The sequence below is a fragment of the Anas platyrhynchos genome, chromosome 2, assembly GCF_047663525.1.
Source record: "Anas platyrhynchos isolate ZD024472 breed Pekin duck chromosome 2, IASCAAS_PekinDuck_T2T, whole genome shotgun sequence".
Classification (NCBI taxonomy): Eukaryota; Metazoa; Chordata; class Aves; order Anseriformes; family Anatidae; genus Anas; species Anas platyrhynchos.
Window position 1 is genome coordinate 39303258 of NC_092588.1, and position 15831 is coordinate 39319088.

Genomic DNA, 15831 nt, shown 5'->3' on the forward strand with positions numbered 1-15831 from the left:
CCACTGCAATCTGAAGTAAGATACTGGTTTTCTCTTGCAGTAACAGAACTTCATTTGAGAAGCCAGAAATGGCTGAACTTGAAGTGCTAAATTTGGCAGTGTTCCCAGGAAGAAAAGTATGTCTGTGAGTTCCCAACTCTACCCCCACAGTGCATTTCCTACAAGCTGGAAAAGCTACAGCTAGCTACACAGGCTATTAAGGGATTGGCAGCCTGGGACTATCCTTATTGCAGGGTTGAGCTTTGAACTCTTTTATTTATTGCACTTGCACTCACCTTTTGAAATATTTCTCCAGTTAGATGGACTAGCAAGTCAATCCGGTACCATCTTCTCCAACCAACTTTGGATCCTGGTTCATTTAGGAAAGGAAACCTGAATTGATTTCCCATACCTATACTAAACTAAAATTGCTTGCGTTGGGCTACTGCAACATCTGAGGAGAACTGCACAGCTAGAAGCTAGAATAGAACATGAAAAAAGAAACTGCTCACCACCTGGCATTTAGCTTCAGATCACTTAAAAACCTAAAGTTGAACATGCCTGTGACCTTTGTTATGAAGCTATTTAAAACTTTATTTCCTACCTTGTCTTTCTTGCCAGCTGAAAATGACCTTAAGAAAGAAACCTGTCTCAGCTCACCTCAAGAACATGCACACACCATCTAAAGTTTCAGTCATTTATTTGGTTACTTCTGAATCTTTAAGAACTTGGTTAAGGCGAGAGATAAGCATCAGTTACAATTCGTATAACAAGTAATAAAAAGATTTGATTATCTGTACACTACCTTATTTAATATACTTACTGAATGATGCCTTCAGCTATATTCAGCTTAGCTGGCATACTTGTGTAAACAGAATTTACTAGAACAAGAAATAAACTAGTACTAGCCATACTTCTAAATAGGCTATTTCATATCTACTCTTGCAGACAGAAAGCAGTAAAAATACTTGTTTCTCTTAAACATACAAAGCACAGCATTGCCCTAGGTAACAACACATAATTTTGCAAGTGATATCTGGTTCCTTTAGTTGCAATGGCTTATAGGAGTAGTGAACTAAGGAAGAGATCTACGAAAAGTCATAACACAATTGGAATTTCACATTCGTCAAGCATATAAGGCTACAAGTTTTACAGTTTGTGAATAAACAAGATATGTTGAACTGTAACATTCCCAGCCATTATAGATGCAAATGCTTGATGCAGCATATCTTCTCTTGGCCTCCAGAAAGGCTCATGTGCAGAAGAAAGAAATCACTGAGTATAATAGCCCGAGTTTAGTGGAATTCTCAGATGTATGTACAGACACATGTACATGATGCATGTTTAGACTTCAGGAATAGAGTGATCCATCAGGCTTTTCATAATGCTAGTTGCCATCCTATAGAAAAGGAAAAGTCATTCAGGTTTTTAAGACAGACATGGAAGCCGGCTAAAAGCTTCTGTTCACTGTATCTTTGTCCTTGCTAGCCCTTTAATTTTAATTAAAAAATTAGTCTGACTCCACTGTTTTAACAAATGCATTGCTATAGAAAAGCTACACTACACTGCATGAATAAGAGATGCCCCAATACCCAACATTTTGCTAGCAGCTGGGTTGTGATACAAACATCTTTCAAGATGCAGTCATTTGTTCAGAGCAGTATCACAAGTAGGAGGGAGGAAAAGGGCTGGGGGGAAGATGGCTGTCCTGGAAACAGCTTTGTAGGAAGAACATAGAATGGGGGTGGGGAGGAACACTTAATTATGCTCTAAGCATTCAGAGTGTTACAATTAATTCCTAGCAGCTTTAAAACTTTTTTTCCAGGAGAGATTTAGCTGTAGAAAGCTAGTGCTGCCAAAGGATTAAAGAAACCCAACTACATCCTGCCAAGAATCGTGTTTACATCACCAGAACTAGCTGCACTAGAAGCAGTTTAGTTGCAAGGTAACAAAGACTGATATTATCCATGTACTTCAAAGCACTCAGAGATTCAAATTTAGTTGAGTCATGTTTAGAAGAGGGTTTTTCAAAAGAATAAAAGTCAAAGGAGCATCACTAACATATCAACAGTTTAAAAATGGAACCACATCACATCAGTCTGATTAAAACCACTGGATTAAGTACACTTTCAGACTTCACCACCTTAACTAGTCCTTCTATCAGATCTGTTCTCATGGCAAGACAATTACATTTTATTCAACCTGCAAAATAATTGTCAGCTTTGATATAATTAACACCATGGCTGCTTTATTTGGTTGTTACCTACCTCTTTATTATATACTCATAAATACTGGAAGGCATGATGGTAATTGTCACTACATTTCCAGCTGTTGCCAAGATGTCTGCTATCTGGGGGTCCTGTTATTGAACAAGAAATCATATCAGCAACATCACTTGAGATGACTAATAAAGCAGCAGTTCAGGAACCCAATCGAGACACATTCACGCAGCTTAACAGCCACATAACTCCTTGCTTACAGTATTTAACCTTCAGGGCAAATCACTAAGCTGCAGTGCTAATGAACTTCCTATGGAGTCATCCCTTACAGTTCCCTTACAGGAACTCATTGGAGTAGGGATACAGACGTCCTACTATGATTTTACACTGGCTGGCAGGAGGAAACTTATTCCTTTGTTGGCAAAGCATGACTTAAAGATAAAAACTGAGAACCAACTATAAAATGTAGATGTAGAGAAGAAGAGAATGAGTTGCCCTGCCTATAGAAAGGAACCACAGAAGCCTCAAAACACACCTTCAGTCCAATGACGTTCTGGCCATTGATTTCACAGATGTTGTGCTCTGTAAGAAGTCCATTTCTCGCTGCAGAACTGTCTTTCACTATTGAGGTTATTTTTCCATTCTTGAATATGAAGCCAACATGCCCTGTGCTGTCTTTGTGCATGGTAATAATTCGTTCAAAAGGCCTGTAAGAAACAGAAGAACCTTAATGCAAAAACATGCTTTCAGTCTACCAAACCACAGAGAGAACCACACACTATTTCAGTACCTTTGATTTGCAAAAAGTTAGTGTAGTTGATGTATGAGTCTCTAAGGAGTACAATGAAAAGTGGTAGGGGTTTAACTTCATTTTTGGACTACTTGCTCTTGTAATCTCTTCTTTCTAGGCTGAAGTCACTTTCCATATGGAAATTAGTTTTTAAAGTTTGTGTTTTCTCTTTTCTACACGTATTCCACCATCTGGATTACTAAACCACCCAACAGTCAACCACACAAGTGGCCATTCAAACTGAAGTTTTGCCTAACAAATGTTAGCAGGTAGCTAAAATACTGCAGGCCATTTTGACAACTGTAGGTGACTGCATGATTCTGGAGATTAAAGGCTTCTCCAACAAACTTTCCACTGTGTTATAAACAATGAACCTTTAAGTTGTCTTAAGAAGTTAAGAAATCCAGCAACAGAGCAGAAGTTGGGCACAGAAGTGGTAGACAGTAGGGAAACTTATGATTTAATACAGTAGAAGTCATATGCCCCCCATTGGGGTCAAACTTGACTCAAACACAAAAGAACATTGAGAGTTTCTGAAGACATGTACTTAGTCACGTCACGCATCCTCTGTCATCTCAGCCTAGAGACCATGTTGCATCTGTCCCATTATTACTACATACATTAATACCTAATATTGATTAAAAACATACTGGTTTATCAAGCATACTTTTAGTGAGCCTGGCATGAACTCATATGTGAGCAGTAAAGTCCACAAGAAAACTACCATGCTAAATAAAAATGGAAGTGAAAAATTTAAGCTCATTAATAGTGGCTATTTTTATACTGCTTACTGAAATACCAGTAAAGAGAAGCTTCAATACGTATAAGCAAAAGTCAAATTGTATCAGAGAAAGCACAGAACTCTTGAACTCAGAATTTATGTTATGCTATCACTCATTAAGTTTTCTTTAAGGTGTTAGGTCTCATCATGCCCAAGCAAGAGGTGTGCAATGGCACGAGTTAGTGACTATTTTGAAATATTATTTTGACTGTTCCCCATAAAAAGGAACATTTCTAATGATCTTTAATAGTAAAGTAGACAAACATATTTTGTATGCCTGCCATGCTTCTCAGGTGAGGGAGACCTGAACTTCACAGTTATTCCAAGATGGATAACAACAATCTGCAGTCGGCCTTACCTGTCCCGAATGATCATTGAAATCCTCTCTCCAGAAGCCTGTTTCAGAACTTTGTGTGCTTTATCAGAACTCCATCCAGCACAGTTTTCACCATTGATCTGCAGAACTTGGTCCCCAAACCGCAGACCAGCTAGAGATGCTGGAGAGTTTGCTTGGACTAACTGGACAAATATACCCTGCAAAAGAAGGGGGCATGGTAGAAACAGAACGTTCTTCCTTAAATGTGAAGGCCAATCACTGAATACGCAGCCCTTTAGTTTTCTATTCTTGTGTAATACCAACCAAATGGACAAAAGGAGAGGAATTCAGCAAGTCTTTAAGACACATTTTTGAAATTTCAGTAAGTTTATAGATGTCTTTAAGAGACTGACACATACTAATGTTAGAATAAAGTTAGGAAATAAGCAAGTCTGTTCTGTTTAGGTTTCTAGAAATTAAGAGACACATGCTTCACAGTAACACCTTCCTTGAAGGAGTAAATACTGTTTTAACAAGAATTCTGAAAAACTAGGTCATATAGACTGGTACTAAATTTGCATGTCTGCCTGGGAATTTGACTTCAAATTCCTGTGTAAGACAGTCTACATATAGCTTGAGAAATAGATCATCAATATTAAGAACTCTATAGCAGATTTTTCCTTCTTTCTCAACCCATTAGTTTTCAACTTTTTTTTACTGACTGTTAGCACCTCAATTAAAAAATAAAAAGTGTTAAAAAAAAAAAAAACAAAACACGCTGTTTCCAGTCAAAGTAACCCCAAAACCAAGTAAAGGATGTCAACAAAGAAGATAAATAAACCCTCCCATGGGGTGAGGGCAGGCAACAGAGATTTCACACTACTTTCTAGGAAAAGTCCAGTATTTCCTGGGTTAGGATTAAAATGATTCTGTAGTTCTATGTGAAACCTTGAGTAAATAAATGACCCAGCCAAAACACACCCAAAAAAGAGACAAAGAAGTATTCTCATACTGAGAATCAGAAAATAACCAAACAGGGAAGCTCTGAAGCAGACAACCTCCTGGACCTTTTGGCAGCTACAGTCATGTTGAAGGAAACTAGAAGAGAGATTTTAAATTACTCTTTGTATATAGCTGACACCCTCACTATCCTAAATTTTCTCATGAGTAGCATATTGCAAGAGTTTGTAAAAATACCTCTCCTTTTATATCACATTCATTTCTCTGCCTACTGTTGAACTTCAAGACTTCTATCTCTATCTTTGTGGAAACTCCGGGAAGCACTTAAACTGTTAACTAGAGTCACAGCAGCTCTGCAAGGACATTTTATACTCTGAAGGAATACTACAGGTATTCTCCAGGTGTTACATGAAAATAAATTACTGCTATAAAATTAGATCTTAGACTATGCCCTAGTTTCGGATCTAACAGAGGGTTTTCAAATTCTAGTAACAGACAAGCAAGTATTATACAATAGACAGTTCTCTGACCATACACTAATTCAACTACTAACTTAATTCAGCAGTAGGATCTGTATAGGCAAAAGCAAGCTTCTATACTTACATTGTCAACAGACTTCAGGCGAAGTCCTATTTTTCCATCTTGATCTTTACACAAAATTGCTTCACGGATGCCTTGCTTAATTTCTGCTCTGCGAATTCCAATATCATTGCCAGTCACTGGAGCTACCATGTAATTAGTAGAAGGTCGTGTTACCAGTTGCTGATTAAGACAAAATAGCCAGACAACTTAATTTCAACTTTTTACAATACTTGTATGTCAGTTTATATCAAGTGATTAAAAAAAAAAAAAAAGAAAAGAAGCAAAAATAAAATGCAAGTCACAACACCAGTTCTTCCCCTCCTCCCTCCCAAACTGGAAGTATACTGCTCAGTTTAAAGCTGTAGAAAAATAGGCTCTGCTACTGAAAAAAAATCATTTACCAGTCAGGTGGGGTACATACTACAACTAAGTCTACTATCTAGAATGGTAGATACACATTTAGTCTTTATACTTTCAGTTTCTAAGGCATGTTTGACTGATACCTACCCCTTGTGGCTGACCAGCTGCTGCCACTGGTAGGTTTCTCTGCACCTCTTCTTCATTGAGGCTCAGGCCCATGTACTGAGAAAGTTCTGGATATAGTCTGGGGTATAAGCCTACATGAACAAGAAAAACAAAACCGTTAATGTGTTTGTTTAACAGACCAGTATGCTGCTATCACACAGACAACAACTTAAACCTTGCAGTATTGTAATGTACGTAACTTGAAAATTACAGTGTGAGATCCACCTGAATCAGGACTGTTATTCTAGCCCAGCTGAGAAAAGCAACTACAGGAGCAGTGCTTTTGAGAAAACTAAAAGTTATCTACGTTAAGTAATTCCATTCATTCCTTTCTTTTATGGCACAAGCAACATTAGATATGTGGTGATGAGTTCCAAAACCAATGTTTTGCTCCAGTCCATGATGACAAGCCCTTCTTTCCACCAAAGTTTACAGGCAATTGGTGGGGAACTACTTACTCTCCCTCCCACCCCCACAGCAGGATAGCTAGAAAACACAGGATAAATTAAAAAAGTGTGTGACGGAATGGCATTGACAGAAGTAAGTGTGCAGTGCATGAGGAATTCATGGAACCAGCAGCTACTGAATGTGTAGGATCTGATAGAACTAAAAAAAAAAAAAAAAAAAAACACCCCAGAAGCCCCTACAAAGAAGCGACACACAGAGGAAAATTGACTATAATATTCTTCATGAGGAAGTGGCTGTCATTTTCCCATAGCTTCAAATTGAAGTCTTGTTTAGATACAGTCCTCATACCAACAGAAAAAAAAAGAACTGCAGTCCTTAAAATATCCAGCAGGACATTCCTCTACTCTGAGAGGAGCAGGTGGCTGAGAATGGGAGAAAAGTCAGATTTGTCAGACCTTGAGTCAAACCACTCTGGAAAGAAGCTTGATGCTGCTCTTGACATTCCAGAGATAATTAAGTGATGCTATTTAACAAGAAGCAGTTACAAGAACACACGCCCTTTTGACCAAATCAGCAGAGACAGAAAAGGCTGCTCAGAGAGCCAAGTGGTACAAGGGGCAGTCTTGAAAGCACATAGGCTCCCTGATCCACACAGATGATGTTTTTAGTGTTCATTTATGGGTATATGTTTAAGAACAGCTATTATAAGAATCCACATTTGACCAGAAACTGAAAGCTACTTTTCCAGGAAGGAACTCAAAGGCCATTACAAGGAATTCTAATCCCATCAAGAAAAACTTTTTTTGTCCCTTAATACTTTCAGCTGTCACGTGAGCATTCTGCTTCATGTGGGAACTGCCCAATCTTATTTCCAAACTGGTTTCACTGATACAGATTAGTAAACCTCTAATGAGTAGCTCTGTGGCTGTCTTCTGCTTGCCTTTCAAGCCCCTGTGATTATAGGCAATTAAAGCTTCCCAAGACTTCTGCAGTGAATTGATTTTTCTCCTTCATTCTTCATAAAAGACAACATAGAATGAATCTTGCTATTACATTCTCATTCAAAGAGTCTCCAAAACAGCAGAAAACATCAAGAGCTGTCAGATGCATCTTCTCCTGCCTTTACCAAGACAGAGATCCCATGGGCTTGGCAAGTCCTAGAGATTGTTAACAACATATCCCAAAGGAAAGGTGATTTAAGTGATAAGCAGTCTTCAGCCACACACAACTCCTGAGCAAATTGCAGACAAGCTGATGTCAAAATGTCATTTGGTCAGCAGTACAGTAGACACAGAAGTTGCAGGAGAATTCAGACTCCAGACAGTCGAAAAAAATGCTGCTAGGGAGAAGAACTGCTGAAACAAACTTACTGTAATGAGGTTAGGTCAGGTAAGAGCTTAGATCCTTCCTGGATTTAAGGTGAGCTGTATAAAATCCACCCTTAAAGTGATCTTAGATGCACCAGCTCCAAGAGCAGAACTGGAGACAAAGGTACACCTCCCATGCTTTAATACCAGATCCACCAACATTCCTGATGGCTATTCCAGCACTGCAGCTGGTCAAGCTCATTAGAGACTTTAGGTCCTTTAGACCAAACATAACTTAATAGCCCAGAAATCAAACATACCCGTGTGTATTTGTGGGTGTATGTGAGCATGGAGTAAACAGGAGGAGATATCAGTCAATACAACTTTAGGTCTGATGGATTTCCCAACAGACCTTTGAGCCCAAAGTCTGCAGGAAGCTTTATGTTGCTTGCATGACAGTAGTGAAGTTCCTCTTCTCTACTGACAGAGATTTGTGCTTGTTTGTTCCCCAGCAAGCTCATATGCTGGGGGTGGGGTAGGGGAAAGACTCAGGCTGCTCTCTGAAGTTTACAAACACGTGATAAGTACGTAAGCATTTGAGGTAAGCATTAAGGAGAGATCAAACAGTACCAGCAACAGATCTTGTTATGTTAGACTCACTTAAAAAAAAAAAAAAAAGGCTTCTTAAAGCTACAAAAACATTATTTGCCACTTTTTTTTGTGTGTGCACTTGGGGAAGCATTTCCAAAAAGGCGCAGCCTCACCCTCAGTAAACAGTTTCATCTTTATAGGTATTTGACTGCACTTTAACTATAGAGTTTTGGAAAGCAGTTATGAAACATTAGGATACCACACAGTATATGACCTTACCTCCATCTTGAGGAATAGGAGCAGAAGCTTCAGACAAGATTGCTGGATTAGCTGGGTTTGAAGAAAAGGCAGTCTGAGCCTAAGAGCAAGGAAACTCATATGTGTTATCTTGTAAAAGAGGAATTACAAAAATCTTTGCTATGCAGCCAGGAGACTATGTATTATTTTACGCATTGTTGCCATTATCTTGAAGCTCTGAAGTCAGCTGTTTTCTTTGAAACAAATGATTTAATACAATATGTTGCATTATTATGTCAACAGAAACTCATACCTTCCTCAGAGACAGCCACAGAAATTACACAAAGGCTTGACCATCAACCTCAGTTCCAGTTTTGTTATTAAGCAAGTTAAAGAGCCTAAGATCTCTCTGAAAGACACATTCAACTTGGCTGACAAACTTTAAAACTTAAAATTATGGAAGCATGGCCTTTGCAGAGTGTTTTGTAGGTTGTTGTGTTGTTTTTTTTTTCAGCTGAAAGGCAGTTCTACATTTTGATTGCTTACAGGTATTAGCCATGAGTTCTGCCACAGTTACCTGCAGGTTGCAATTCACATTCCACGCAATTCAGTGCTACTAATTCAACACCTTCTGAAAGAAACAGACCTCCTAGGAGTTTTCTACAGGAGGTCCCAAATGCACAACTGAGTTTAGAAATTAAACTGAGTGTTTTCACTGTCTGTTGCTGACTTGCAAATAGAAGAGATAGCATTAAAGTAAGCTAATTCCCTTCCTCCTCATGGTATCTCAGCTACCTGTTTTTCACTGATCATGAATACATGAGGCCAAAATAGATTAGCATACAGAGGCCTGCTAAGTATGACAGGAACAGCTATCCCAGTATCTATCTCTAAGACACAGATTAAAGGTGTGGAAAAGTTTCAGCACAACAAAAACTATGTTGTGCAGGACACATAAATCATTTAATTCAGCAAGACAATTGAATTACTTAATTTTTTATTTTTTTCCCCCCTCACGGAAATAATGTTTAAAAACAGAAGATTCCGTAGTCCTCTTCAGGAAGTTTTGTTTAGAGAGAAGTTTCAGAGCAAGAGTGACTCATTATTTATCAAACATATTTAGAAGAAATGCCTCCAACTTAAATGCTGGGCAAAAAGAATGGGTTAGAATATTTAGTGCAAGAAGTTTACATTTAAACCAGCAGCCATTTTAATCTCACTGATTTGCTGTAGACACAGATTTTGTCTTTCAACACAGAGATACCCTACTTCCATTTCCTCAATGCTTCATTCAGTGGTCACAAAAGTTAAAAGTAGTAAATAGACCACATTTAGCATTTAGATCACAAACTCTAGCAGTTGATCTTTAGCTCCAGGCAGGGTGGGTTTGTTTGTTTGTTCAGGGGGGTAAATTTCATGTTACCCAACTGCATCTTCATATAAGAAGCACACGGGACATGGCAGACAGAACAAAGAAATCCCAACTACAATCCTTACCTACAACTTCAAGGGTCCAATGATCCTTAGAAGTGCAATGGTAAAACATCACATCACAACTTCCATAAAAATCTCCCCCTCCCCTTACTAAATATCAACACATCTATTATTGTCACCATTTTTACAAAAGCCTCCCATACCTGAATAACTTTGTCCACCTTCAGATCTTCCAGGGAAGGATAGAGAGACATTTTGATGCAGTCTCACTGAATTACAGGAAGACACGGAAAGGAGAAAAGCAAACAAAACAGGGTTAGACATCAGGTATTTACCTAATGTTACAACTTAAAAAAGAAAAGAGAAAACAGACAAAGCATTAAATAAGTTCAGCTGTGACCCGCAAGTCTCAGCATGACAGATACGCAGCACTAGAGACAAATTCCATTAAGGCTATCTATTTAATCTATTATCAATAATAGTCTTTGTGTAATAGGCTTTATTTACTATACTTAGTGGTGCCAAAGTTTAGGTCTCAGCTATGAGAAATCCCACACAGAGAAAATTGTTTCACAGTAAGTATCATAAAGAAAGAACGTAGGAAGCAGTGATGCAACAGTGAGGAGGTTTGAAAGCAAAACCTAATCATATTCCTCCACACAAACTCAACAGTAATTTATATACAACTCTGTAAGCTTTCACACTATTACCCCAAGTATCTAAACACTGATAATTCTGATGTTCCTACAAAAGGAGTCACTCATCAGAGCTGGCTTCCCATGTCCACTTGTACCACATTATGAGCCAGCCAGATTCGGTCAGTGGTGAGTTTCAAAATCCACAGGGACTTCAGCCTGCCTCTCATGTGATGTTGTGAAAGCCCTGTGACAACATTAACAGGAAGTAATAATAAAAAAAAAAAACACTTCACATGATCCTGTAATGCACTGTACCGATGCTCAGCTCTGCTACAGCTGGGCACCAGAGGCTTTAGGAAATGCCATTTTCAAGAGATCCTTCACTCAAGTTCTCACCAAGGTCAACAGAGCTTTGCAAAAGAGTAATGAGACATTTCACCCCAAATTACGTGAATGTGTTAACTCAGAGGAGGAAGGCTAGAAGAGGAACAGAAGGAGAAGACATCAAAACATGACAAAGTCTTGCAAGTTACATATGGCACGGAGAACACAGCTAACGGGGCAGCACTACTAATAGCTTCTGGTTTGGGGATTAATTTTCTCATCCAAACACTTCAGAGGTCCTCATTTGCGTAACGAATTAACTATAAGTCCAGACTAAGAGCAACCACTATATAAATCCCTGAGCTACTGCTTCTTCACATGCAGATACCGAATTGATTAAAAAAATCCGCTGCCTAACATGACGCTGCAGGAACACAATAGATGTCTCCTTACATTACATCAAGGTCACTAACAGCTTTTCTACTTGTTCAGCAGAGTGCCCAGGAGCTCAAGTATCATGTCAAACTGCAATTAAAACTTTAGAAGAGCCCAAAACATGGCAGGGATCTGAATTGACCTGACATAACAGGCCACGCGTTTGTAATTATGTGCAACTGATAATTTCGTGAAGTTGATGCAGCTAAACCAAGTATAGCCAAGACCTGGAAGCCTTAAAAATTAAACACATTTAAAGCGAGTTTAAAATTCCATTTTAAGGCAGCATTGACCTGAAAGCAATTAAATGCTTTTGCTAAACTCAAAGGGGTAATGGCTAATGCAAACCCAAGCCCAGCAAAACGCTTGCTCGGGTATGCAATCCCTGGACACTGCACTCTGCTGCCAGTACCGGTGAAGAGGCACACACATCAGGCTGGATATCTCCTTCCAAGCTACATCGGTCATGGTGATTTCAGCTGCAGCACACGTTCAAAGTCAGCAGTCAGCACCCCATGGGACAGAGTGGTCCCATCATAGGGCAACAAAGGGAGCAGAAGCCCACCATGAGCTCCAACATCTGCATGGTAGCACAGACAGCACCCAGGGTCTGCGGTGTCTCTGGTCCCAGTGACCATTTCCACACAGAATTTCAAGGTTAGAAGAGACCTCAAGATCACCGAATCCAACCTCTGACCTAAAACTAACAAGTCCTCCACTAAACCATATCACTAAGCTAAACACCAGCAAACTTCCACCTGGACCAGCTTTGGTTTTCCTCCACAGACCAACCTCATCCTGCCCTGCAATCCCTGGTCACACTTGCCAGGATGCCATCTGAAACTTCTTCTACTTTAATACGAGGAACAAGGAGCTTTCTGTCGAAGAGTACTAGCAAAACTCAACATATATTAGCTCCCCAAACACTTTAGGAAGCACTCCAGCAGCTTACCCCACCGCTCTGCCACCGCCCAGGCCACCTCCCTTCCCCAGCTGGAGGCTTCCAACTCCAACCCTCCGTCAGGGCCACCAAGGAGCAGCCCTGCCAGCTCCCTCCTTACAATCTCACTGGTTGCTATTCCTGGTTTTTCAATAAATAGCCAGAATAATGGCCACCCGTCACTGCATCCAGCGAGCCTGGCTCCCTGCATACCAGCTTTGTTGCTTTTACACCAGCAAGGAGCGTTTTTGATTTCCTTGCAGACAGTTGTAACACTGAGGTACACATCTAACCACTCATTAGGTAATGTGAAATGCCCCAAAATACCCCGTTTAGTTTAAAACATGACCGTTCAGTAGCAATCGTCACTGTCGGGGACTGCCAGTAATCTCAGGAAGAATCCGTCCATGACTCACAACACAAACAGATTTGAACATGAAGTTTGGACAGCCGCGGCTTTCTGCAGGAGCAGGGGAGTGGTAACCACAGAGCGGAGAGGAAGGGAGGTGGGCGACTCCCAAGCCTACACCGACACGGAGCTACTCGCCCTGATTGTTTGCAGGCTCCTACACCCTGTGGAGAACACCTATAGTAACCTGAAGCTTTCAGGAAAGCAAAAATGAAAGCAAAAGGAGAAAACGCCAGTTTCCAAGTACCCTCAAGCTCAGAAACCCAGCCGCCAGCCCCGTGGGCAGGCTGTCTCACCAAGAGGATCCTATTTACCAAGGGAAGTGCCTGACCACTGGGCAGAGACCGCGGACAGGCTGCACTCGTGACACTCTCGGGCTATTAGCAGGAAGTTTTGTATGTAGGAGCTGGCTCTTACTACACACAGTGGCTCAACTGGAAGATGACGGGCTTCCCGACATTTCTTGGGTCGGAAACACCAGAGCTGAATGCAGGCTGAGAGCCAGCTTAAGTCTGACCTGTCCGTGGCGACTGCCGTCTCTGAAAGGGGCAGCAGACGGTATTTGGATGGGGGCAAAGGGAAGGAATAACAGTGTTTTGTCCTGTGGAGAGATTACAGCAGGCCACAAAACCAGCACCTATAGCAACATATTGGTTTCGGCTTCCCGAGCAGCTACAAGCCATGAGATGAAGTTTTATCTTTAAAGGACAAAACCTCCCGAAGGTCGAGCTGAGACAGCAGGAAGACAGGAACTGTTTTGCAAGAGGCGTCCTCCAATAAAAGAGGAAAAAAAAAAAAAGAGAGAAGTGCTTTTCTTCTGATACCATCTAATCGGCCTCTGAGCTTTTGCTCTCGCTGCGCACTTTGCTCAGGAATCCGCCGCCTCCATTTCAGACCCGAAGGAAGGCTCCCTCGCCCCAAAAGGCGCAACACACCCACAGCAGCCCCAGAGCGTTACCCAGCCCTACAGAGAAAGCAGTACAGACCCCGACCAAGCCCCTCCCCCCAAAACCCCAACGCATGAAGAGGACGCCAGCGCAGACAGACTTTATTTAATCGCTCTTTTCCTTCCACCGGAGCCCGGTGCGGGAGGCAGCCCCGGCAGGGAAGGCGCCGGCCGCCCCCCAGCCCCACGAAATGGCTGCTCGGCGGCTCCTCCGCGCCGGGCACCCTTCCCTTCCTCCTTCCCTCCCTCCCTGCCTTCTTCCTTCCTCCGACACCACCAGGCCCCCTCCTCCTCTTCCTCACCCCTCACCCTCCCCACACACCGCCCCGTGCCCAAGCACAAAGGGGAACGAAGCGCCCCAGCACCCCCCCTCCCGGCCCCTCACCTCCAGCCCAGGGACGAGCGGCGGCACCAGCGGCTCCAGCAGCTCCCGGCGGCGCCGCTATGAGGGGAGCGGGGGCGGCGGCGGGGCTGGCCCGGCCCCGCGCATGCTCTGGCGGCGGCGGCCGAGAGAAGGGGACGGGCCCCGGAGGTGGCCGGAGAGGGGGAGTCCGGGGCTGGGGGCGGCTCTGCCCCACGGGGAAGGGGGTCCCGGCCCTCGGTGCCTCGCCCTTGTCCCTGGTTAGATGCGGGGCTTTGCCCGCGGCGTGCCGCGTATCTTAGTGCCCTCTCACCGCCTGGTTGCCTGAGGAAAGGCTCGCTTTCCTTTGTTCTTATTGAAAATAAATTCTTTTCTTTCCGCGTTGTTTCGGTGACTGGTTTATTTATTTTTAATCTCGTCTCGCTTTCCCTTCCCTCGTCATGCATTCGTAAGTCCTGACGTCGCGGGGCCCTGCCGTGACCACATCACCTGGCCTGCGGCTCGCCGCCCCACACAGGGCTGCCCACTGTCTGGAGAAACTCCCCTATCGCATAAAGAACACCCAAAACAGAGGAATTTTATACTTCATTACCATAATTCTTAACACATTTGCCATGCTTCTTGGCTACCATCAATTCTCTGTCTTCAAAATCTTCACCAGACTGCCTGATGGCACAGCTTGTTCATCATGTAGACATGGAAATATGCTGAGTGCCCTAAAGCTTCCCTTAATAAATAAACTAAATAAACTTGAGCATTCAACAATGGTGTTTAACAGCTCACCAGCCCCAAAGGGAGATCTGCTCCCATCTCCAGTCCCTTTCTCCTGCCCTGTAGCTGGTGGCTCAACCAGTCCCAGCAATTGTCCGGCTCTTCTGTGGGACAGCTTAAACTCTGCTCCAGCACCACGCTAATCCACCCAAAAATATGAATATATTTCTGCTGGGCTGGTGTGCTAAACTAGCAACAACAGGATTTCATGAGCACCAGCGCCAGCCAGAGCAAAGGAAGGGAGGGTGCGGCTGGAAACGGGGAAGGAGGAGGAGGAGGAAATGGGATTGGGAGGGAAGGGATTCCCTTCCTTCTGGCACTAACAGGCTATTTCGTCATTTGACCTACCTGTGCAATTAAAACCTTAATTAATGCTAAACGGAGATTTTTGTTGCAATGTGCATTTTCTAGTCCTCATGAGTGAAGTGAAAAGTTTACAAGATTTATACCTCAAAAAGGGCTTTAACTCTTCATCCTGCAGTGAGCCCTGTGCAGTGAAGCCCTGTACCTACCCTGGAGAATCCATACCATGGTAGTGCCCTTATAGCACGGAGATTGCAGATATACAATGGGTTACCGTCCAGGTGATACAATTCTTCTGGTTACTGGTTCTGACCATGGAAGGGCAATATTTGGTTTTGGTCTCTCTCATTGCAGAGACACCATTCTTACCTTGTTACTTGCTGTTTTCTGCATTACTTTATCCCTTGTTGTTACCTTTTGAGACATTCTACTATCAAGGTAGCAGCTCTTGTCTGTGGATGTCAGACCTACAGTGAAAATGCACATTTACCCTAGAGGCTACAAAGGACATTCATTCTTTATGATGATGTCCTAACCAAAACACTCATCTCTGTATAGTCTATTATTTGTTTGAT

The 15831-nt window shown here is 42.2% G+C and overlaps 1 protein-coding gene across 1 annotated transcript; it reads right to left on the reverse strand.

The window, feature by feature from the left end:
• Window positions 1–662: 662 nt before the first annotated feature.
• Window positions 663–14491, reverse strand: SDCBP (syndecan binding protein). Its single transcript, XM_027452272.3, has 9 exons — window positions 14207–14491; window positions 10333–10398; window positions 8738–8816; window positions 6135–6244; window positions 5649–5807; window positions 4128–4303; window positions 2734–2905; window positions 2247–2338; window positions 663–1378 (listed from the first exon to the last, which is right to left on the reverse strand). The coding sequence occupies exons 2-9, from the start codon at window positions 10381–10383 to the stop codon at window positions 1324–1326; spliced, it is 894 nt and encodes a 297-aa protein (XP_027308073.1). The 5' UTR covers window positions 10384–10398; window positions 14207–14491; the 3' UTR covers window positions 663–1323.
• Between the last annotated feature and the right edge of the window lie 1340 nt (window positions 14492–15831).